This window comes from Leptodactylus fuscus, chromosome 5 (genome assembly GCF_031893055.1).
Source record: "Leptodactylus fuscus isolate aLepFus1 chromosome 5, aLepFus1.hap2, whole genome shotgun sequence".
NCBI lineage: Eukaryota > Metazoa > Chordata > Amphibia > Anura > Leptodactylidae > Leptodactylus > Leptodactylus fuscus.
Window position 1 is genome coordinate 48,086,293 of NC_134269.1, and position 25,087 is coordinate 48,111,379.

Genomic DNA, 25,087 nt, shown 5'->3' on the forward strand with positions numbered 1-25,087 from the left:
TAGCATCTGCCCTCGACTTCATCTGCAGGTTGGTGTTGGCGTTGAGCCGCTTATATTTAGCCAATTGCTGTTGTGGATGATCAGCTTGCTCCCGCGTCTCGGCTCTGCTACATCACTGCATATGTGCAGCATACTCAGTTGTATGTACATCTCTGCATAGAAAGAGCGTACTCAGCTGTGCTACTGTGCTGCCTAAGCTCTGCTACATCTGGCAATTTGTATTAGAAGGGTGTTCTTATGTCAGTGTCTGAGAAGCTTCTGTGTTGGAAATGGCTGAACGGATGTTGCAGAAATTTGCCACAGTTCAATCAGCCTGCTCCCGCGTCTTGGCTCTGCTACATATACCTACATAAGGTATATACATAAGGTACCCAGCTGTATGTACATGTTTGCATATGGAGAGCCTATAGAGGTGTGCTACAGTGCTGCCTAAACTCTGCTACTTCGGGCAATTGTGATTACAGGGGTTTGATTATGTGACTGTCTGAGAAGCTTCTGTGTTACAAAGGGCTGAATGGATGTTGCTGAAATGTGCCAAAGTTCTCTCCCCTTCCCCATCAGAGGCAGAACAACACATTCCCTGTAGTACTCACTGAAACTCTACACCCGATATAGTCCTCTTGCCCACACACAGCCTGCATGTTCTGTAGTCTCCTGATCTTCTATGAGACTCCATTTTCTTCAGCTTTCACATTGTCCAGCTTCATCCTATATAGCTCCACCCACAAAATAGCGTGTAGCTCTGCCCACTGCCTAGCATGGTCCTATCTGAGAATGGCTCAAGGACCTGTGATGATGTCATCACAGGTCCTTTAGTGTTGTGTGAACCTAAATTCCTTCACTGCGGTTGTGTAGTGACGTCATTTACCGGGGATAAAAAGTAGCCTATGTTTTAATCGGGCTTCCTATCTATGTATGTGGCAAATTTCATGTAAATCTGTTCAGCCATTTTTGCATGATTGAGGAACAAACATCCAATCTCACAAACATGAGGATAGGATTAGTAGGATAGTAGGATTAGTAGGATAGGATAGTATAGGATTATAAGGTGTACTGTAGATTGGGTTTGTGTTTCTAAACAACCCCTTTAACAGAAATCTTCAGAAAACTTTAGGCCAAGTTATTTATCAGCTGCAGGTTGAGGTGAAGTTGGAACCTTACAAATCTTAGTAATGTTATTTCTTTAAGCTTTGCAGTTTCTATTTGTTTGCAGCTTTTCCTTTATTGTGTGCAATGTAAAAAACCCTTTTGCACCTAATAACTGTCTACAAGCTGCTGTTGACAGATCTGCCATTCATATAATGTGTCTGTGTATATCATTCTGCATATATAATAGTGCTGTGAATGAGCTGTAGGCGTGATTGGGTAGAGCATGACATCATAACACCCCCAACAGCTCCGCTCGTAACCTATCCCATTCAAGTCTATGAGGAAGCGCTGCGGGAAAAACAACAATAGCAATGCATCGCGTTTTTTCCTGCAACGCTTTGTACAGAAACCTCTGTGGACTTTCTGCTTCCATTATACCTGGTGTTTCCGTAGGTATAATTGCTATGCTGTGATTTCCAAAACCACAATGGTTTTCTGCTCATAATTTTCCACAGTGTGTGGATGGTATTCGCAGGAACTGTAGAACACCGCATTTTTTTCCAGAGCATGTGATCCAAGGCAGCGTTTGGCCCCCTGAGTCACCGGCCGCGATCTAACAGGTAACAAACTACCTGTACTATGGGATGGACTGACTATAGTAAAGCTATCCACCATTGCACAGGTAATTACCCGTGAGGGCCCCTTCACACGGCATAAGCGTGGCGCTCATTTAGACACGTATACACGTGTCCGAGCGCGGCGCTTAAAAACAGAGCCCATTGATTTCAATGGGAAGTGCGCGTATATCGGCATATACGCGCACTTCCCATTGAAATCAATGGGCTCTGTTTTGAAGCGCCGCGCTCGGACACGTGTATATGTGTCTAGATGAGTGGCGCACTTACGCCGTGTGAAGGGGCCCTAAGATTGGAGAAGGAGGGATGGTGTTATCTTAAGAAGGGTGGGGCTAAACTTTGCCTAGAATCATATGACCCAAGGGTCGCGATGTTGCCCAAACCCTCCATTTCCAACAACCTCCGGGACCAGGTTATACTCCCCAGACAACTTCTTTGAATAATTTTTATAGGTCCGACTGGGTTTTTTTTTGTGACCTTTGTGGAAAAAAAACCACAATTCACTGAGGCTGTTGTAATCCAGCCCAACAGTGATAGTTATTCAGAAAGCACGAGATTATGTGTTACAGAGAAGGACATCCTCCTTTATGAAATCTGAAGGTAAATTCAGTTTACCCAATTCATTTCCCCCTGACACATGCTGAAAGAATGTCTACTGAACTTATAGGTGGTCAGCGGGACCCCTAAAATAAGCAGGTTTGATCGCCATAAGCATGCTCTGCTCCAGGTTTACTATGGGCCTTGGCCAATAGTGACTGTATATGCTATACACCAGTAATGTCCTGGTATTTGTAGCTTTATTGTTGTTTTTTTTGTTAAAAATTTGTTAAAATTTCTACCAAAGAATGCCAAAAACACCACCATCACATGTAAATATACCGTACTGTAAAAAGAGACGCACAGCTGTGCGCCGCAAACTTCACACGTTAGCCATCTTACTGATGGAAATTTGGGTGCTGTACTTCTTCAGATGGCCAAAAGAATTTTTGGGGTTTTTGCCTTTCCACATTCACAGCTATAGCAGCCACAACTATTATTTTCCGTCAACATGAGGTCCTATTTTTCACAGACGAGATGACGCCTGCTGTGGACGTACTATCTTCAGAGTCTTATAACTTCCATTCTATTAAAGAGAAAGTCTCTGTCTAGGTCAGGGGTAGGGAACATACGGCTCTCCAGCTGTTGCAAAACTACAACTCCCAGCATGCATACTTGCTCTGCTGTTCTTGGAACTCCCATGAAAGTGAATGGAGCATGATGGGAGTTGTAGTTTCACAGCAGCTGGAGAGCCGAAGGTTCCCTACCCCTGGTCTAGGCCATACATCTGCCATTAATGGAGATTCCTTTTAGAAATCAGGTCTATGGAGTTGAGGTCAGGACTAATTTTGAGTAGAGTTGGAGTCAGAGTGGAAATTATTGACCCCAGCTTCAAAATAAAATGATTATTTTTAATTATTTTATAGAATTATTTAATAAATTAGAGGGTTTTTACTGCTTCTGACTAAGCATTTATGAAGGAGTTAGAGTCGAATTGTGGAAAATAGTGTTGGGTTGGTCTTCCGACTTCCCAGCACCACTCAAAATCAATGGCGTTCCACCACCACACACATCTGCAGTGCTTGAATTTAAACTAAGACTTACATTGGAAATTCATAAGACACAGGCAGCATTGAGAGGGGGTAAACCAAATAATTACCCAGGGCCCCAAGAATGGGGCAAAAACAACAAATAACCAGCAAATAAAGCCCCAATTGACCTTTTTTCTTTTTGTTGCTTTTGTTCATTAGAGATTTAAAGAACAACTTGATCAGCAAAATGGAACCTGGAACTTTCTTGGGATTGCCTGAGTTAAAGCGCCTGTAAGTATGGAGAACACGCGAGAGAATGTATAAGTAGTATTGCTTGACATATTATTATATTAATAGCACAGTCCAACTAACTGACCATAATGTGTCTATACTAATGCATTATTAGATTGATATTGGTGAAAAAGCGGCCGGCGCTTAACCCCTTGTAGTTCGCCCGCTCCCGTTCATTCCTATGGGAGCGAGGTATTTGAAACTGGAGTTTCGAATAGTATTCGCTCATCTCAACAACATGCATTATTTATTTTTTATAAAATAGTCTGTACTCTCAAAAACTTTTGATCAGTTTGGTTCAGTGTTCGCTGTCCTTGGCTATCGGAGGAGAGTCGATTACAGCCAAAGGGGCAGAGTATTAAGCTGAACACTCTTGCCCCTTTAAATAATTGATGTTACACCTTAAAGAGGACTACCATATTCTAAAAATTTCAATATCAGTTCGGTGGACAGCTCCGTTCTCTGTGTAGTGGTTGAACTGAGTTACTGCATGGGAGCGGATCTGTAGTAACCTGGTTTGGCCACTACACAGAACAGAGAACAGAGCTGTTTTCCTCCTGCTCAATTGTCTGTGTATCAGCTGCTGAAAACAGCTGATCAGTTGAGGTGCCAGACATTGGACCCACAAGACTAACCCATAAGATTATGAATACATGTTCACACTTGATACAGTATTGTACAATTTATCTTTATGTTTATTCCAGGGACATCTCCAATAATAGAATTGGCTGTGTACTTCCTGCTGCATTTCAGGGTCTGAGCAGTCTATCCCGCCTGTAAGTATACTTACTAGAAGATCCATAAATGATAAATATGCAATAAAGTGAATTGGAGGAGACACAGCTTACTTCAGGATGTCTTTACCATACAAGGATGAGGCACTGATCTAAAATATTTCCATGCAACAGGGACAGCGATAGAAAACACTTGGCTGTGGGACATTGCCTCTTGGAGCAGTGCTCTGCTTCCCGGATAAAAGATTCTCATTGTACTGTTAAAGGGGCTCTATCACTGGATTTTCGCTATTTTAGATAATCATATGCCTGAATAGCCTTTAAAAAGGCTATTCAAGTCCTGCTAATCGTTTGTTAAAAGACCCCCCGTTTTAATAAATTACATTTCAAACGTATATGTAAATGAGCCCTCCGTGCACCATGGGCGTTCCCGTGCGCCCCTTACGTCATACTCTGTTCACACCCTCCTCCTATTGGTTCTTCTATGTAAGTCCCTCCTCCTGCTTTCGATTCATTGCCTCAGAACTGTCTCTTCCCTGCTAGTGGTACAGGACCTGTGATGACGTCACTACAAGGTCCTTCGTCGTCTTCTAAGTAGTGATCTATGTCCAGTGATAGAGACCTTTTAAAGATGAACCTGCTTCAGACACCAACTGGACTTCTGCTTTCTTGCGCAGACTCCCTCACATTGACTAGTGAAAAATCATCCTATCTAAATAAACCAGATGTAGCCCCATCTCCATTGGTGATGCTGCGCCCTATGCAAGTAATGGGACCAATAACCATAATATGTGGTGGCGCAGCAACTTCTAACAAATGTGTCCTCATATAGGTATGGAGAACCAACTACAGCACGACCTCCATGTCTGTTAACCCGTTCAGGTTAACTCTGCTACATCTATAGATCGGCAGTGAATTTACTCAGTTCACACCATCTTATCTATACTTCTGCTGTATGATCTTTACATACATTATATAGTGGTATTATTTTACAGTTAAATGTGAAATTCCGCTCTGCATATAAAACCCTACAACGCTCTTTTAGTTTGGCCAGTGCTAACAATGAGAACATACATCAGATTTTTTAGATTTTTGCTTGCTGTCCAGTCCAATCTTATTTTGATGATGGTAGCAGAAAAATGTACTCATGTCTCTTGTGTATATGGCTCGGAGCAGAAGATCTAGGAACTGTGCAAAGTTAAAAATAAAAAATAATAACTTTGGCTTTGGAGACATGCTGAGCTTAGAATAAACCCGCTTATTTGAGTAACCACAAGGAAGAGAGACAAGTACCCGATTCTTAAAATATACCACTATTAAAATGCCAGCACTCTCCTGACACTTGCATGGCTATAAAACATTCTGATTCAGCACTTGCTGGACCCAGCTCTATTTTGGGACAATACAAGCAACTTCCCTACTTGTCTTCTCCTCGGGCCTTCTTGTGCTATTTGTAGGCACTGAGGATTGGCTGTCGCCGGCGCGGTCACGTGACTACATGGCATCCACAGCTGGACATATTGCTTGTACCCCCGGGACGAATTACAGGCTTTATTGCCAGTGTCGTTGGAACTGTATTCTCATTGTCTCCGCAGCTCTATGGTAATAACTTACGCTGTGGTTAACCATGTCTTCCCCAAGAACCATTTGAAGTAGTAAAGCCTATATGCAGTTATAAAACAAGAAGTACAGGTGAATATTAGAAACTTTCTAATATATCTTATTCAACAAATAGGTTTTCTAATACACTTTTAAGACTGAGATACTTTTACGTAGAATGGAGAAGGGAGGGGGAGGAGGCGACTGCTGGAAAAGACACACAAACAACTAAAGATGCTATACTCTACTACTCTGTAAGTCAGAGAGAGCTCTTCTGATATTGCCGTATCTTGTCACCATTTTGGTGATATTTCCAGTTTTGTTCAGTATGCAAATGATTTTTCTCACAGCACTGGGGGCGTCTCCAATGCTGCCTCATCTTCTTCTGGAACGCCTCTCCGCCGCGTCTTCTTCCGGTGCTGGTCTTCAAAATCCTAGACATGCACAGTTGGCTTTGCCATCGGGCTTCGGGCGTAGCCAACTGCACATGTCTGTGGCCATTGTCTTGTGGCCGCTTACACGAGAATACTGCATGCATAGTATGCTCGTGTAAGCGGTCACAAGAAAATGGCCACAGACATGCACAGTCGGCTCTGCCCAATGGCAAAGCCAACTGCGTATGCCCAGAATTTTGAAGACCAGCGCCAGAAGAAGACGTGGCGGAGTGGCGTTCCAGAAGAAGATGAGGCAGTGCTGGAGATTTTTCAACTAGCATTGGGGATGCCCCCAGTGTTGCAAGAAAAATCATTTGCATACCGCAGAAAACCGGGAATATCACTGGAATGGCAGTGCGGAGAAGACTTCTAATTGTAGGAGAGAATAGCCTTTCTTAAGGCTATTCCTATGTGTTCATATTAAAAAATAGGATTCTAATGATAGAATCTCTGTAATACCCTTCTCCTCTCCATAGACCTCTTTATGTGAGGTGAATACAGAGACAGGCTCTAAAGAAATAAACAGTCTGAGTGAACTTAGAGGGAGGAAATCAGCCTAAAATGTGGAGAAGGAAACATATGTCTTTAATAAGATATATTACAAAGTTTCTTATATTCTGTACTGTTCATTTATGAAGTTGTTCTGTAAGTGGAGGTACACTTCAATTCTCAAAGGGAGATGACTCCAAGAGTGTTGTATACCTTGCGCATGCGCCTAATGCCACTGAACTGTGTTTAAAGGGGTTATTCAGTTCTTTTTTTATTGTTGATCCATTCTCGAAACAGGTCATGAATAGCAGATCAGTAAAGGTCTGACATCCAGGGCCTCCACTGATCAGCTGTTTCAAGGGGTCTCTGTTTAATTGCTATATGTTTCATAGTGGCCATGCGATGTAATTACAGCGTTGTTCCATTCACTTCTATGGGACGAGGCTGTAATTACATTGCACGGCTGCCATGAAATGTGTGCGTTGTAAACAATGAAGGGACCACAGCACTCACACAAGCGCCATGGCCCTTCAAACAGCTGATCAGCAGGGGTTCTGGGTGTCAGAGCTAACCAGTTTCTCTCCAAATGACATAAGCATGTATCCGCGATTTGGCAATAATTTAATTTTGTGACCGGGATTTGTATCTTAAGAGCTTGCAGGCATGCAATATATGAGGCTTTAAGTTCTCCATATACATCAAATAGCTGCCAACTGAATGCTTGGTCAGCAGAGAGTTATTCTTCTCCTCTAACCCATACACGTAGGTGATTGGTTAGGCTGAGCTTGCATGTATTTTCAGTGAGTAGAATTGAGTATACGCCTGCCAGGCACCTTTGGTGGTGTCTTATCTATCCTGAAAACAAAAGTATTGACAAAAGCCAGGAGGCCCCCAATATGTAGTCAACTGGTTCCACCAAAAGCATTGACTTTGGCTTCCTTCTCCTTTTTGTGCATGGGGGCCTTCAGTCTTCTCTCATTCCCTTCCTTGGGTTCACACCTCTTTTTATGCAAACATTTCATAGGAAGACGTAATCTAATAACATATATTTAACTCCGTGTAGGTTTTTGTCTGGAAATATCTTCTCTTCTCTCAGTCCAGGGGTGTTTGATGAGCTCCCTTCCCTGAAGCTAGTGTGAGTATACATACTATTTAGTCTATACATGTGTTAACGTCCAGCCAGGCATATTCTGATAGGTTTTTGACTTTCCTCTATGTAGGGACTTTTCCACTGACTTTCTGACCTGTGACTGTCACATGCAGTGGGTCGCCACATGGGCCAAAAATGGTTCTGCTAAGATCTCAGATAGGACGTTGTGTTCATATCCAGGTGCACTTAGAGACCGACCATTGCGGAACCTGAAGGAAAGCCAACTAACTTGTGGTAAGGAGTCTTTAATCCGCTTATGTACGGACACCATGTCCATTTAAGGTTGTTACAAACCAGCCAGTTGACAGCGATGTGTTTTGTTCATAGGGGGGACGCCAGAACTTCACACGCATCAGCTCATCCCATCCTTGCGGCAAGTCGTGTTTCAGGGTGACCGCATACCTATTCAGTGTACAGCAAGTTACTTGGGTAATTCCAGCCAAATCATCTGGTATCATAATGGGAAGCAGGTGGAAGAGGATGAAGAAGAGGGGATTATACTGGAGGAGACAATTGTCCATGACTGCACCTTCATTACAAGGCAAGGCTGAGTCCCAAATGTTTGGTCATCTGTAGGTCTTCAACAGGTTCAAATTATTTGGTTTGCTAACACCAACTATTAACTAGATGTCCATCTGAAGTTTTGGGTAAGTTTGCATACATTGGTTATACATCTGACCACATGGCACACTAAGGAGAATTTCTATGTAATGCACCATATTCTTACGACCTGTGCTAAGCATAATGCAATACATAAAGTGCTCCTTTAAGAGATATCTATCATCAGGTTCCTGCTGCCTGAACTATGAGCAGAATGATATCCTGATATGGTCATAACACAGATCTAACATAGTGTAAAAGGAATGTCTTACCATAAAATCAGCTATTTTTAAAACTTAAGTTTTAATGTTAAGATTTTTTGACAATTTTTTTTACAAGTCACCCTCAATCGATATATTTTTTAAGTACTAAATCTTGTAATTTTCCTTCTGACTACTAAGCCTAGTATTAGACTGACACTTGCCAATTCTATAGGGCAGAAGTCACCTCCTATAAAATACAGAAAATATTACAATAGAAGAGAACACCTTTATAGATAACACCACTGACCCATTATTGTATCCACTACTGCCAAGAGATGATGTCACTAGAGATGAGCGAATATACTCGATCAAATACCTCCGGCACCAGGGAGGTGGGAGGGGCAGTAAAAATTTGATGCCCCGGAAGTGTCACATCTTATCTACTTCCTTGCCTGCACAGAAAATGTCTAGAAAACTCTCCTATAGATCACAATGAATCGGCTCCAGACTATTGCTGCCTATGGTCATGAGACTGCCTTAAAGCATAACATTAAGTGCTGTTAACAGAACATAGGGGAAGCTCAGAGAAGATGGCCGCCTTCCATAAACATGTACACGAAATAGAATTGTAAAAAAAACCTACAATCAGAAAATAAAAACTGATTTGAAAAAAAGTTATTCTAATAAATAAACTTAAAAAATGGTTATACAATTCCATTGAAAACAAGCCACAACAATTCTGCCTTTCAGCATCTCTCAAACCTACGGTATTCTTTGATTGGCAAGTTTCTCCTACTTTGTGTATAGGGAGCAACCTGTCAATCAACCCGAGCTGGGCGGGGAGAATCCACTCAGCAGACTTATCTCTCCCTTCCCAGGATGTTTTCTCTGAAATGGTGTAGAGCTTCCGGGTAAACTGTAGCTCGCTAATTTCACACCCGTGTCAGAGTTAAAAGGAAACATGGGTTTGATTTAACTGTATGTACAATATGTGACATTAAACACATGTATGAAACATGCATGATGAGGGAACGCAGCCCTAGATCATGCTCGGGTCGGGGAGAGCAGGAATGTCTTGTTTACATTCAATGTCTGAGTATAAATTTAGTAAATGCTCTGGTATTACGGTCCCGCATCCTGCCGACTCCAGCCCTGATAAACTGTTTATTCCTTGCTGGCAAATCAGCCGTTTCCTCTCAGCGTGGAGGCACATCCTGTGCGTTCAGGGACTCCTATCGGATGTCCAATTCCCCTGCCAAGGTGCACCAAGTAACAGAGCAATTGACGGCATATCAGAGTCACTTGGCCCACCTAGTCTGTGCATGTTTAATTGTTACAGCACCGGCAAAATAACACTTGGAAATAAACACGTTATACGCACATTCTTCAGCTGGTCCCGGCCCCTAGGACTGGAGTGCGGTGTGTAAACTATTCTTACCACCAGTACATTACCGTTTCCTATAAAACATGGAACACCAAAAGAGCTTGCAGAACTTTATATAAAAAAAATCATATTTAGATTTTTATTTGCAATTTGCTAAGAATAAAACCTCTCGATAGTGTACATATTACGGTACCTTGTTGGTGAGTTTTAATGTTAGTACACCTGTAACAAGTGACTTCCCCTGACTTGATAAATTGGTAGCCAATGTATCTAGAAATTTGCTGCTGGCACCTTTTTTATAATCTTTTATTAAAGGCAGTTAGATATTGATGACCTACCTGTTTATTCTAACAACCAAGTCATTTCAACAGGCAGGACCCCCATAGAGTAACTGGTCAGGTGAGCTCTGCAGCTTCTTCACTGAATACTAAATTTCATAGAGGTTGTGCTTGGTAATGCAGCTCAGCCCCATTCACTTGAATGGGACTGAGCTGCAAAAAAAAAAAAAAAAAAAGCCATTTGAAAAATGAATGCGATGTCACTGGCTTGGGAAACAGAAATGACTCACATCTGAACACTAATGCTTCAAGCGGCCGATCTCTGGGGGTGTTTTGTGACAGACCTCCACTAATCAGATATTCTATAGATAGTTTATTAATATTTAACTCTCAAAACCCACATGGCATCCAGCAGTGCTTTGGATAGAAAGTTCGCAGAAAGCAGATTTTGTGCTTCAATTATACCTATAGGGAACCGCCGGGTTTTCTACAGCGCATTTTTGAAATTGCTGCATTTCCGCAAAGTGGGGATGGGATTCAGTAGACTCCCCTCCACTTTGCTGTGACTATAAAACACTGTGTACTTTTCCACAGCGTTTACGCCATGTGGGGCCCCGGGCTTAAGGCCAACATTGCAGAAAAGCTGATTTTTTGATGCTGCAGATTTTGCTGTGTTTTTTTGAGCCATAGCCAGGATTGGGTTGAGTATAATGGGCTATAGCAGACCAAGCTGCAATACTCTACACGACATGCAGGCGTTGGAGCAATGGAAACAATAAAGTGGTCATCAAACAGCGGATCATGAGTCCATGCATTACAAATCCTATCTACATACTGCTGACAAAAACTGCAATCTATAGCGCCTTGTGCACAGCGCCTTGTGCTGCAGGTTCTGAACCCGCACATGGCCACTTTCTTGCTGTAGGTTTTAGTGGCAGGACTGAAACCTTCTTCACTGGGGTTCTCTGCAGATTGGACATCCCACAGCGGGCCCGCTATTTGTACATAGGTTTGTAGTACACATACATTATTTATATTCTTTAGTTATTTACACCATAGCCAAACCTTCCCATAATGCAGAACTACTATTGGTATTGATGAGAACAATTGTGTAGGTTATGTGAGAGCGCCTCCATGTGGCAAGCTAAGTAATACCATCTTGGTAGTGCTATGAATACATGTGCAATATACCGTATGTTTATGGGATGACAGTAGTCACTGGCATGTTCACGTATGTTTACGACCAGTTATACAGTTACTATGTAGTACATACCAACAAAAACGTTCCACTGGCCATAGTCATTGGGACCAGTATAGTCCTAGTGGTGTTAATCATGGCAACCAACCTGACTTTCGGATAAAATAAAGTGTAATGAAATAAAAGCCGATATCTGATTGGCCGCCATTTGTTTGTGTTGTTTGTTTGTATAGAACCCTCTAAGTATAGACTTATAATTGGACGTAATAGGTCCTGTAACCATAAAAGAAGAGCGCTGGCCGCGTTCCATGTACCGCCGCTTATTGTAAACTATACAAGCATTTCATCCAGTGTTCACATATTTCTTCCCGTTCTTCATAAATGTCATTGCCTTGCCTGGCCGCTGATTCTGTGATACATTCTTGCTTTATCCGGTTCCAGTCTGCTTTCCAACAAAGCTTTTTTCTCTCCCGTTGTGACACAATCCTGGTGCTCAGACAAAACGTATACATCATATGAAGTTTATGTGCAGCAGACAATGCGAGCGCGGCTGCCAAGGTCTCCAGACTACTACATTGAATCATTGCACCAGGCCTCGTGTCCAGTTCACTTCGGTTCACGTGTGCTCAGTGCTTTATATTCAGCCCATTGAGGCACATTGGGAGGTGTTTGTTAGGTTACTATATTCCTTACAGGATTACTCATAGACATGGTGCGATAGGGTAATACAGTATATCAAGTCATCGAGTTATCCTTCTACATCAGGTTATATAAATTCTATTTAATTATAGTTATATCAGCCATAGTTGTGGGAAAGCTGGGTGACTTAAATGTTCAACTTCAGGCAGATTTCACATTGCTTTTTGTATATGTTAGAGAGCCTTCACATGGAGTTTATGCTCCGCTCATTCAGACACGTAAACACGTGTCAAAGTGAGCGCTGTAAAACACAATCCCATAGACTTCAATGTGTGCCAGTCTTACGCGTGCTACACAATGGGTTTAAAAGCCTCCCATTGATTTCAATGTGTAGCGCGTGTAAGACCGGCACACATTGAAGTCTATGGGATTGTGTTTTACATCGCTCACTTTGACACCTGTTTACGTGTCTGAATGAGCGGAGCGTAAACCCCGTGTGAAGGCTCCCTTATGTGAATTTCCTGGTATATACTTTCAATGGAGACAAGTATGTAGGTGGCATCTGTCACCCTTATGCTTCCATGGTTATAAAATTGATTCCACTTGCTGTACTTTTTTCCCACAGGATGTCTAGAATAATGCCGTTACCATCTGACTGAGGCCCAGACGACACTTTTTTGGCCTCAGCTGGGTGAATAATGCCTTTGTATACAGGTGACATATATACTGAGAGCTCACCTGTCACTGACTCTATACTCAGACACTACAAAAAGCAAAGTGAGACTGGGTTCACACCAGCGCTTGAACTCCATTCAGGGTTTCCATCCCCGAACCTGCTTACAAAATGCAGAGAAAAAGTGCTGGAAGCAGTGCCTTTCTCTCGGCATTTTTGCCCTTTTTCAGATGGAACCAGGGCGGAAACCCTATAATGGAGTCTGCTGGGTTTCCACTATGGGGTTTCCATGGTAAACGCTTTTTTAAGCGGATTAGGTTTCTCGTCAGGGGTCACCAAGCGGACTTGCAGAAAGGAAACCCAAATGCAAATGTGAACCTAAGCGTACAGCCCCCTTTACAGTACCCATAGGGGTTGTCACCTAGGTGGGGGCAGAAAAGTCATTTGAAGCTCCGGGCCCCAATGCAGAATTTACAGTGGAGCCTTCCTTACCTTCCTCCCTTTTCTAATATTTTCCATGTCTCTGGGTTCGTGAAAAATAAATATGGATATCAAGCTTTTTTTTTTACTTAACCACAGATTTTCATTATTGTGATACAAGGGTGTAACTAGAATTAGAAGAATCGCAAAGTCAGGAGCCATCACCTAACAGACTAGGCTGCAGTATTGTAAACCGCAATAGAGCGACTGGGGAACTAGATAAGATCTGTCAATGTAGATGGAGTCCAGGAAAGCCATGACGCTATATCTATGGTCATTGTGGTGCCTATGTAGACTAATACAATTGATACAATATCTTCCTTAAGCCTTCCCTTTTGCACATGATTTTAAGTGATTTTTATTGTTTACAACTATCGATACACAAAAAACATGTCCACTTGTCATCCACAATCACAGATCTGCCGTAAGACTTATATGATCCCCTATATTTGTCCGTTCTGTAAATTTGGCCAAAAATAGGACGTTTCATAACCTGGGGTCCATGGACACACAGACACATAGACATTAACGGTCCATACTTTTATCTGCATTGTGCAGGAGGCCTTACTCTTATACTAAGACAGGAGACCAGTAAAAACAACCCCGAAGGTTGAAGTATTGTTATATGGATATAGATATTGGATATAGATATTGGATATAGATTGTCACCCAACTTTCCTGGAAGCAGATATATCTAACAAGCAGCTAAACAGAAGTTTGAGTTATTGGACAGAGAACTAACACTTCAGGTTCCACCGGCATCTGAATTCTCCTTCCTTTGAGTGTCTGAAACTGTAGTTGAACGGGAGTCCTGGAAGGAATTTTTGTGAGGGAAGGAGAGTTAGTGAGGTCAAGAGTTTTTATTTCCTGAACATAATATCACATAAAACATAAGTCAGCACTCATAGACATGGTGATTTGTGTGTAAGGCGTCTGAACTGCGGTGACCTCGCTCATTTTTACAGTGGCAAAATCAAAGCTGTCTTTGAAGGGTTAACTCAGGACTAAAGAGCCGCTGCGGTTTAGGTTTTGCCTGGTGCTTCACTTTTCCCCTTTTAATGATAAATTTCCCCCCATAGATCTTCATGTGTATGAAGCAATACATTTTCAGATTGAAGACATTGTAGAGTTTAATCTCCAAAACTCCAGCGCTGCTACCCCTATGTGATTAGTCCCAGCAGTGCCAGGATTATTATTAAAATTCCACCCAACTTTCCTAGATTTATTTATATGCCGCCTGGTGTTGACTTCCGCTTTGCGGTGACAGAAATAGAATGTTTTCCACAAATTGTCTTTCTTACTTTCTGTTTTATGTGTCAGACGTTATCGTAAGATATATCTTATTAAACAATGACATACACTTCCTCTACGTCTATTGCTATCATTGCAATGGTTGACAATATAGTAGAAAGTTAAAGGGGTTGCACAAAACTCCATATTAATGGCCTGATCTTGGGATAGGAAAGTGTAAGACTTGTCAGGTTCTGAGTACGCTGCTTTAGGTTGAAAGCCATTGCTGAACCCGCAGCATGTCAACATGCTGCAGGTCTCAGATCTGCAAGACAAGACACTTTGCACTGTGGACTTCGTTCTGCAGTGTGTGGATGGGATTTCGTCAGGTCTCCTCCACTATAATGCTGCTGTGTATCAAGCAGGTTAGTCATTGGTGATTCCCCATGACTAACCCACTATGAACTGGCCACAATATCTGTGAAAACTAGTCTTCTAAAATGTAGTTGTTTCAAAGAAGATGGCCAGTATACATATGACATGAGTAAAATAAATATCAGTTCCAGAAACGTTATGTTTTTTATAGAGTTTAGTGAATATTGATTAATAGATCTAACTTGTGCTGCCTCCAATTATATTGGAAACTAAATGGTCATTTCGCAAACTGCATAAATTAATAGCACAAGCAAAGATAAAATAAACTTTGTACTCACTTCTACTCCCACTCCATCTGCCCTAATGATCATTTACTGCTAAAATCCATCTTGGTAGAAGCAGAAACTAGACGGATTATCAGTTCACTGAAAAAATCAGATTACAACTGTTTCCCGCAGAAGTCTATGGAGAGGGGAAGGGGAGGAGCAACAGAAAAAAAGCACAGACACCCTAATGCTGGCTAGTAAATTTTCTGTTGTCTCACTTCAATGTTGGAATCACAGATGCACTGTTCAGTTCTGTTATATAAAGTCCACCATGCTGCTACTACTTCTATATGTGTGTATAAAAGATAGAAGAGTCAGATCCTCTCTTCTCTATGCCCAGTGTATGGCAGATATCATAGCAGCATCTCCATCTACTCAGGAGCTGAGCTCGGAGAAAAACTGACCCTACAGAGGAGAAAACAGGCAGAGTACCCGTCATATAAGAGCAAGCATACTGCTATGCCTCATGTACACACATGACAGCTCATTCTGAAAAGTCACCTGAAGTAGAAGGTTCTCCTTAAATGAGCTTGTCTCGACTTCACGATCTTTAATCCATGATATTCTATCTTTATCACGTCATTTTTAATGGTATATTATCCCATTTCTTAGATCACTGACCTTCTTTTCTTAAATTGTTTCCACAGCGGTCTGATCCTCTCCAACATCTTACTTTCTGCCAACGGTGAGTGGGAGTGCAGTGTTTCCACCGAGTATGGCAACATCAGCAAGAAAGTGGAGTTAGTGGTTTTGGAGACTTCTGCATCTTACTGTCCAGCTGACAGAGTAACCAACAACAGAGGAGACTTCAGGTACTGCTTTATCCTGTATCACAAGAAAGCTAAGAGTACTAGCTAGAAACGAATTAGAGAATGTTATTTTATATGCAGTATGAACTGTTACGTATTAAGTTCAAATTCCCGACTGTGATACCAGAACCAATTTTGCAGGTGGTATAAAACTGGAGATACAGCAATTTGCAGTGACCATCCCTCTTTAGTAAATGCTTCAACTCTGCATATTCACAATATAACTATGTACGGACTTTCCCTAGTAACAGCTCAGTTATGCTACGTTTACACTAGTGTTTGGGTTTCCGTTCTTTGGGTTTTCTTGGGGATCCGAAAACAGAAACCCTTTCTGCTTAAAAAGCAGTTACCCGTGGAAACCCACAGACCCCATAGACTATAATGAGGTCCACCGGGTTTCCACGCGGTTTACTCCCAAAATCGGCAGAGAGAAAGGTCCTGCAGGATTTTTCCCTCCGCATATTTTAAGTGAAATGTGAGAGTGAATCCCCGAACGCTAGTGTGAACCTAGTGTTAGAGGATTGCTAAGGAGAATGTTACAGCCTGTTTTATAATAAAAAGGAAGTTAGATAGGATAATACGGTATACTACAAAAATGGTAACCAAACACCTCCCCCTTCGTGATAGCGAGAAAAAATGGGAGTTACACTCATTTCAATAAGACTACTTGAAATAACTGAAACACAGCACTTGGCTATCTCCGGAAGTTCCATTGAAATGAATTGAGTGGCACACATTGTCTGTCCTGCCACTAAATTCAAAACTGAGGGGCAGAGTACCCAAGTTCTTGTGATCAGTGGGGGTCAGACCACAGCATAGGGGATAACTTTCTGTGACTAGAATACACTTTAAATCCTGTGCCTAAGACATTTCTGCAAAATTGTAACTTTAAAGGGAACCATTCATCACCTCCACCAACTCCAGCTCTTTTCCTCCTTTAATAGGGGCCGTTCTACTGATTCCAGTACAGTTGGAAATTTCTTTAGGTCCCACCGTTCATGAGCAATCGGTGCTGTAGGTTTCAGTAGTATGCTGATTAGTCTCAGGTGGGCGGTCCTAGGCTGGAGCAGACAGTCTGGGATTGGTTCTGAAAGTAACAGAAATGATTGCTCAGGAATGGTGGGGGCTAGAGAAAAAATTCTGACTGCACTGTGGAGTATACATTTCAGTAGGGCAAAGCTGTAAAAATAGATGGAGCCACTACACAGCAACACCTGATCAGTAGGGTGCCAGGTGGCAGACCCCACTGTAAAGAATCAGAAAACCCATTAATGGGATGTATTACTGCACCATGCTTTTTGCACTTACAGGTTCTTTAGATGTAAATCTAGTCCTCTGGTTGCGCTACCCCTCCATTTTTATCTCCTTTTCTCTTGGATCAAGTGGGTATATTGTATTTTCCGCAACTTATCCTTCTGGGTAGCATTATTAGATGTTTTGTCCCAGTAAGCAGTAAAGGCCATACATAGGATTATTCTACCACTAAGCTGACAGCGATTATCACTTCTCCACAAATGTAGGTGGTCGGCCTAGACTAGATCTAGTGCTGGCCTTGGCCAAAGCATCCGAATAACTTCTGGCTTTTCATTGCCTATTAATTTAGCAGCTTACCAGCAATGATCTGGTCTTCTAGATTGGTACTCGACATCATAAATTATTTCCATGGCTATTCCACTACAAGATTAGGCGAATTCCCTTGAAATAATATAGTGGCCTGTGCGATGAAAACTTTGGCGTGAAGACAATGCTCTCCTTAATAAATATGGCGGTTGTCTATAATTCGAACTGACAGAAATCCCGCTAGATTACGTTCATTGTTTGATATTGTGGGATTACAATAGCTATTCCTTTATTGAAAGATGACCGCGTTTTATCCAGGATTTGGCAATATAGAGCCGCCTTTTAGGAATCTGATCGCTTCAGCCTGTTTTTACGTTGGTAGTAATACCCTGTTTTATAGCCGTTCTTCATATGCCACATTAATTTGCATAGCGCTAATATCACATGATTGTTATCCCTGCAACAGAAAATAGGTGCTAATCTGCTGACAGTGTCGGAGAAGGGTCATTTACAAGCGGTATTACTTTTATGACCTAGTGAATCATAGGGTTAGTCTAGGGGAAATAATTGAACAAAAGATCTGAAAATTTGCAAAAATGTTACGGCCTGTGCCGACATATGCTTAGTATATTAACTCACGGGACGAAAGGAATGTCAAAGCTTAGTCTCCGTGTTTTATTATAAGAAATGATTAGGGCAAGTGCTCGCTCTCAAGGGACCCCCTCAATAAAACCAAAAAGTACAATATTGCATAAAAGAAATGTATCCTTTAATGGACACCTGTATGTTAATAGAAGTTCCAGATTGTGGAGCGATTTGTTTTGGCACTGAAGGTGTTAAACTGGGCAGGTCCGATCGCATCTGTAAGCTATTACCAAGACTCCTAGTGAAGGCTCCTTTCACATGCTCTGTCCTGGCAGTACACGCAGGGCGTAAAATTCAAGGTGTTGGAATTTCGCTTGGCCATAGAATAAAGGGCTATATGCCGTGCAGAGCGAGCGGTCTCTGTTGCTTTATGGAATATAAATTATCGGCGCAGCCAATGTGGCTTCAATTAGGCAGTCCCCTCTCCTCCCACCGCTCTCCTTTCTTGTGCCTTCTGAAACAGAGAAGGATGTAGGAGTAGGTACCAGGGGAAATGAGAGATTTGCAGAGTTAATATCCAGGCAGAAGCTATTACCAGATGTTACATCAAATCCTGCTTTATCTTCCTTCGGCGATGTTGGACGTGCGACAGGGTTCATAGTCCAGGTGCTGACATTCTTAGGGGCCCACTATCGATTTCGGATGGAGGCATCCTTTCATCTTTCTCCATGGTTGGCCATAGTGACCCAACTTATTCCACATACATCTGCAGAGCCTTCTCTACCTGGGAGGGACCTATAGCACTGTTCATCCTGAGCCTCCTGATTCATGAATGTAATGTCAGCACCTCAAAACTTTCGTAATCCTTAAACTAGCAGTTGGAGAGATTGGCATCCAGGGTCTATGGACCCTATTAGCTCCTATATGCAAACCTGGTATGTATTGTATGAACAAGCATTAGTGATTTATTTCTGCATTTCTTACAGAAGATATAAAAATAACCAATGTCGGGCTGCAGTGTCTAGGGCCCACCAATGGAATTGGAATTCCTAGGGGCCCACCGCCAGAACCCCTGCAGATCAGCTGTACCGAGACAGTGCGGCTACAGGTAATAACAATGCCATGCTGCTCACCCGCCATATTGTGTGCACCACTGCACTACCTAAACACACTTCTACTACCTGTATGGCAAGTGAACTCCATGGCTCCTGGAATTGTTACCGTTACCTGTAGCTACGTTGTTCCAGTAAAACTGATCTGCAGAGGTCCTGGCTTTTGTACCCTTGCAGATGTAATATTGATGGCCTATACTAAGGACAGGCTATCAATATTAGAAATATGGATAAATCCTTTAGGCTAAGGCCCCAATCTGTGAAAACACAGAGTTTTTTTGTTGCATAGTTACCTGTCCGCCACCAGTGTCCATTCAGTCTCATGCTGGCGCCTCCTTGCTGGAGTCCTGCACCTCATGTGACCGCTAAGACCAATTAGGTACAGGATTTCCAGAAATGAGGCGCCATCAAGAGACCAAACAGACAAAGGCGAGGGACAGGTGAGTATGCATTTTTTTTACACCTCCGTGGCCACCACAGTGGTTGCTCTTTAAAGGGGTTGTCCAGGTCAAAATTTTTTATGGCCAATGTCACTGGTCCTCCCATATGGTGGCTGCTTCACTAATCCCCTATACTGTATGGGGAACAGTGATGGGCCCATTATATTGTGTGGGGGCAGTGATGGAGGCAAAAATCCTGTGGGTAGGATATTAAACAGTGTGAGGCATATTAAAGAGGTTTTCCAGGCTTAATTTTTTTATGGCCTATCTTCAAGATGGGCCATAAATACCTGATGGGTAGGGGGCTGACACACGGCCCCATTAACTGTACAGAGCTACTTCTGGTGCCCGTTCTTTACACAATACAGGGCTGGAAGAAGAAAACTTCATCTGCTTGCTGTATAGCAGTCCGGCGCCTTCATTGCAGATTAATATGATGAGATGCAGTGAAGGAGCCGGGTTAATATACAGTGGACAGAGCTTTCGGCCCTGTATTGTGTACAGCTGATTGGTCAGGGGGCCAGGTATCGCCTCCCTATTGATAAGGTATTTATGGCCGATCTTGAGGATAGACCATTAAAAATTATGCCTGGACAACCCCTAATGCTTCACACTAAAGAGATTGTGCAGCATATTTTTATTTTTTCTATAATTAGTTCAGGGTAGGTAAAAAATACAACAAAAGAAACAAAAACAAAAAAGTCATACTCACCTGTCCCTGACATTAAAGGTCCTGCCTCTCCAGTGTCTTCTGCTGATTGGCCTCAAGGGTCACAGGTAGTTACCTTCAGTGTGAAAACAAGACCAAACGGCACTGGGGACAGGAGATTATGTTAAAAAAAAGTTATCCTGCACAAACCCTTTAATGTCCTTTACAAGATATTGGCCCCCATCACTGTCCCCCTTCCCCCACAATATAATGGCCCCATCAATGGTCCCCATACAGTATAGAGGACCAGTGAAAAGGCCACAGAATTTTATCATTGTCTGTATTTATGCAGGGTATCTGCAGCTCAGGGCCAGAAAATAAAGCTGCAACTACTATAAAGTTAAAAAAGTTAAGGTAATTGCACGGCACATCATTTAGGATCCATTAAAGGGGTTGTCCACTTTTTTAAAAAAAAAATTAAAAACCTCTGTAAGGCTGCGGAAACGCAGCTTTTTTTGTTGCAGATTTTTCTGCGTTTTTTTGAGCCAAAGTGAAGAGTGGCTACAAATGGAATGGGAAATATATAGGAAGTTCTTGTACTTCTACCTTCTGCACAATCCGCTCCTGCCTTTGGCTCAAAAAAAACCGCAACAAAATCTGCAACAAAAAAAGCTGCATTTCCGCAACGTGGGCCTTCAGCCTAAATATGATCAAACCAAAAAATCCCATAACCAGTGATCTCTTCATTTCCCCAGCAGTCCTGCTCTTGTGCTCCGCTAGCGATCAATCCATCTACGGTATCTATCTAGTGCATGCAGTAGTCTGTACCTGAATGACTTCTATGTACTTTAAAATAGAAGGAATATGAGCATGGTGTTGTTTGTTTTGTCCTCTGTGTTGGAGAGAAGTTAGAAACTTCCCTTCCTTATGATGTTGCGGCCCCTTTATGGAATAATGGCTACGATAGAAGCTTGTCTGTATCACATTTTCTTGTCCTTTGCTCCAGCCGGGGCCCCCTGCTGGCTGTGAGCACTTCTGCAGCTCTGCACAGTTCTGGCAGGATTACATATTTACTTTGATTTATTCCAGACATTCCAGTGCTCCGCGTATTATTTACTTGGGCTCTGCAGGAAAAGCGATCAGTTAGAAATCAGTAACATCCCACAAAGCTCAGCCGCCAGTTCTCTTGATCAGAGTTTTCCATCTCAGACCTTTAAGATCTCGCCAGAGCTCTAAGATTCTTCTGAGCAACAGACAATCAAAGAGTTTTTCCATTATATATAAATATAGTCGTGTCAGATCCGAGAAATAGCTTTTATATGAGGCAGGCAAAATTACAATGTCATCTAGTAACAAGTCCCTATCATATACTTGTAGGACATTATCTTACACATAGAGACAGATTTACTTTTGCCTTTTACACTGATATTTTGTGCAGACCTGTTGTAGATATACTCTGGGTGTAACCTGTGCTGTCATATGGCATAAACTACAATTTGTGTGTGGACTATACAGGCCCAGAATAAGTCATGAATATTAGATTAGACCCCCACCAGAGAGAAGGGGCTGCTGAGCTTGTGCAAGTGCTGCTGTCTATTCATTATTCACTTCACTCCATTGACCTGCACAATACCAGACCCATGGCCAAGTCAGATGAATATTGGGAATACTGGGTGAGATTTATATAGACTGGGGTGTGATTCCTTGTACATAAGATACGCCTCTTAAAGGGAGTCTGTTACCAGAACCATCATTTCAATCCAGTCCCCAGATAGATAGGTTAGGGTCACCTGAATCAAGCTGTGTTTGCACCTTGTTAGGCCCCATTCACACGGGGTACGGGACTGCGTATTTTGGTCCTGATTTTGATGCGGAAGGACCAAAATGTGCCTACCGACAGTCGCGGCTTCCCGCCCTGGAGTAGGCCCAAATGAATAGCCTAGTCCGGAGGGTGCTGTCGCGAGGCGGACGCCAGGGCTGACTCAGCTGCGGAATCTGCCTGAAGAAAGGGCAGCTGGAACATACCGCTCACGGAAAAAAGGAAGCTAGCGGTCTACATAGACTTCTATTGTGAGGGGGTGGATTCGGAGGTGGATTCGGCGTCAGAATCCGCCCCCTCTTGCCCCATGTGAATGAGCCCTTAATCCGTGCCTCCATTGCTAAGATATCGTTGTTTATGTCAATATGCAAACGAGCAACAGCAACACCTCTGCTGCTCCAGATAACTTAGTTGCATACTGTGGGAAACCTGCGATATATTAGCAATGGAGGCACGGATTTACAAGGGGAAAAGACAGTTTGATTCAGGTAACCTTTCTATCTGCAGAGCTGGGTTGTAATGTTGGGTTCTGGTGATACACTACCTTTAATAAACTAGACGCATCTCTTGCTCTCCATGTGCTGACATCTCAAATTTTTGGCCAGCAGTGAGCTGGCATAGATTTTGGGTATCGTTTAGGCCAGTTTCTTTGCTTTTATCTATAAATGACTGTGTGACTTTTCCTCAATATATTATCATCTGATTGAAGTTATAATATGTGATCTAAAGACTTGTTAGAGCCACACTAACCATTCCTGATGGACCCTAAACAGGAATTTTGATATGTCCACAGGTGGCCCCGCACATTGGCTGGTATAACTGCCTATCAGCCCTGCCTGCAGTATCCCTTCATGTCTGTCTCACCAAATGGACAGGAGAAGAAAGCTTCACGCCGATGTGATCGATCAGGACAATGGGAAGAAGGAAACTATTCCAACTGCCTGTACAAGAATGATATCACCAGAGTGCTGTATACCTTTGTGACTGTGAGTAGGGGCAGCCTGTAATGTATCAGCCGAGAACATGCCTTCTAAATAGCACACCAACCAGACATGAAAATTGTGTGTCCTCCATTAGAATAGGGCGGTGGTCAGTCTTTTGGGGATTGACGGAAATAGCTGTGCGGCCATTTCTGTCCCATAGACTATAAATGTAGTGGTAGTGCACATACGTGACCACAACTCCATTCATATGGGGACACGGACCGCAGTTCTCATCATTGGTGAGGGTTCTAGTGGTGGTGGGACCACCAATAGTCATACATCTATCATAGGTGCTGGCCTTATTTCATGAGCAACTTTATAATGAAATTTCCAAGTTTAGAAGAAAATGGTTTACTTCTCCTCCTACTCTACTTCTCTCTTCTTCTTTTTCTTTTCTTATTCATGTGACTATGGTTAAGTTGCAATGTCAAAGTCTTTGCAAAAAGGTGTGCTATTTCAGGGGAAAATCCTTCCGATATTCCTTTTAATGTAAAATACATAATTATTTGTATATGGATTATCAAGTCCAACCTATAACCCTACAATCCCCTACAGTGTTGATCCAGGCGAAGGCAAAACCCCCCATGAGGCTCATGCCAATTGCCCCATTTCAGGGGGAAAAAAATTCCTTCCCGACTCCAATCTGGCAGTCAGTATAAAACCCTGGATCAACGTGTCCTTAAAATCTAGAGTCCATAACCTGTGATATTGTTCTCTTCAAGAAAGGCATCCAAGCAACTAGTTTGCTCTAAATTACAAATGATGCCTCTAGTGATAAATAAGTATTAAAATAATTTTGGTCAAACAGATTCCCAATCATAAAATGATCAGAGAAGTGTCCTACTGTCGAGACACCCAGAAGTCATTTCTATGCAAGGAAAACCTAGCAGCAAGTGTACAGTTTTCCTGCAGCGCCTCTGGAGGAAAAATGAAGTATTACACCTTTCCTTTGAAGTCAATCTCTGTATAATGCATAGACATGGAGGTTGCTGTGAAGGCATGCTTTGGCTTATAGATGAAGGGAACTCTTCAATAGGGTTGTTTTTCTACAGTGCGTAATACCCTTCATTTCTTTCATGGTCATATCTGTATATATTTCTGTTAGCCAAGCTTTATGTAGCCACATTGTGTATAAAATCACACTTTACTCTTTAGATGCCAATGAATGAATCTAATGTGCTGACGCTGGCTCACCAGCTGCGGATGTACACGGCAGAAGCAGCCAACTTCTCTGACATGATGGATGTCATCTACGTGGCTCAGATGATGGAAAAATTCATCGGTTTAGTTGACCAAGTGAAAGATGTAAGTTATATCATGGTATTTGGGATTGTTATGGGAGCAAATTATTTTTTTCTCCAGTGCTGAAAATGTTATTTTCCTTTTAGCTTGCAGAAGTCATGTTAGAGATGGCCAGTAACATGATGATGGTTGATGACCATATCTTGTGGATGGCCCAGGTGGAGGACAAAGCCTGTAGCAGTATTGTCCAGACAGTGGAGAAGATTGCAGGGCTTACTGTAAGCAGTAACTCTCAAGACTTGTCTGTGGTAAGAGTCCCGACTGCAAGATTTATGATTTACTAATGTTTATTGAAATAAAATATGAAGTTGGGTGAAGGTTTTAAGGAATGGAGGGTGAGGTGAGTAGTGCAAAAGAGTGGTAAGAAGATGTGTACACATATATAGACTCTACCAATGAACAACTAAAAATTCCAACCAAAATATAGCACATAAAAGAGGCTTGTATGGCTTG

At 42.3% G+C, this 25,087-nt stretch overlaps 1 protein-coding gene across 2 annotated transcripts in view; it reads left to right on the top strand.

Moving 5' to 3' along the window:
* ADGRA2 (adhesion G protein-coupled receptor A2) overlaps positions 1 to 25,087 on the top strand; it is a 128,777-nt gene that overhangs the window by 94,127 nt on the left and 9,563 nt on the right. For both annotated transcript variants that reach the window (XM_075273132.1, XM_075273133.1), the window contains 9 exons: positions 3,512 to 3,583; positions 4,288 to 4,359; positions 7,903 to 7,974; positions 8,060 to 8,223; positions 8,317 to 8,530; positions 16,023 to 16,187; positions 23,143 to 23,335; positions 24,488 to 24,637; positions 24,721 to 24,882. In XM_075273132.1, coding sequence (XP_075129233.1) covers positions 3,512 to 3,583; positions 4,288 to 4,359; positions 7,903 to 7,974; positions 8,060 to 8,223; positions 8,317 to 8,530; positions 16,023 to 16,187; positions 23,143 to 23,335; positions 24,488 to 24,637; positions 24,721 to 24,882 — 1,264 coding nt within the window. The remainder of the gene's footprint in view (positions 1 to 3,511; positions 3,584 to 4,287; positions 4,360 to 7,902; positions 7,975 to 8,059; positions 8,224 to 8,316; positions 8,531 to 16,022; positions 16,188 to 23,142; positions 23,336 to 24,487; positions 24,638 to 24,720; positions 24,883 to 25,087) is intronic.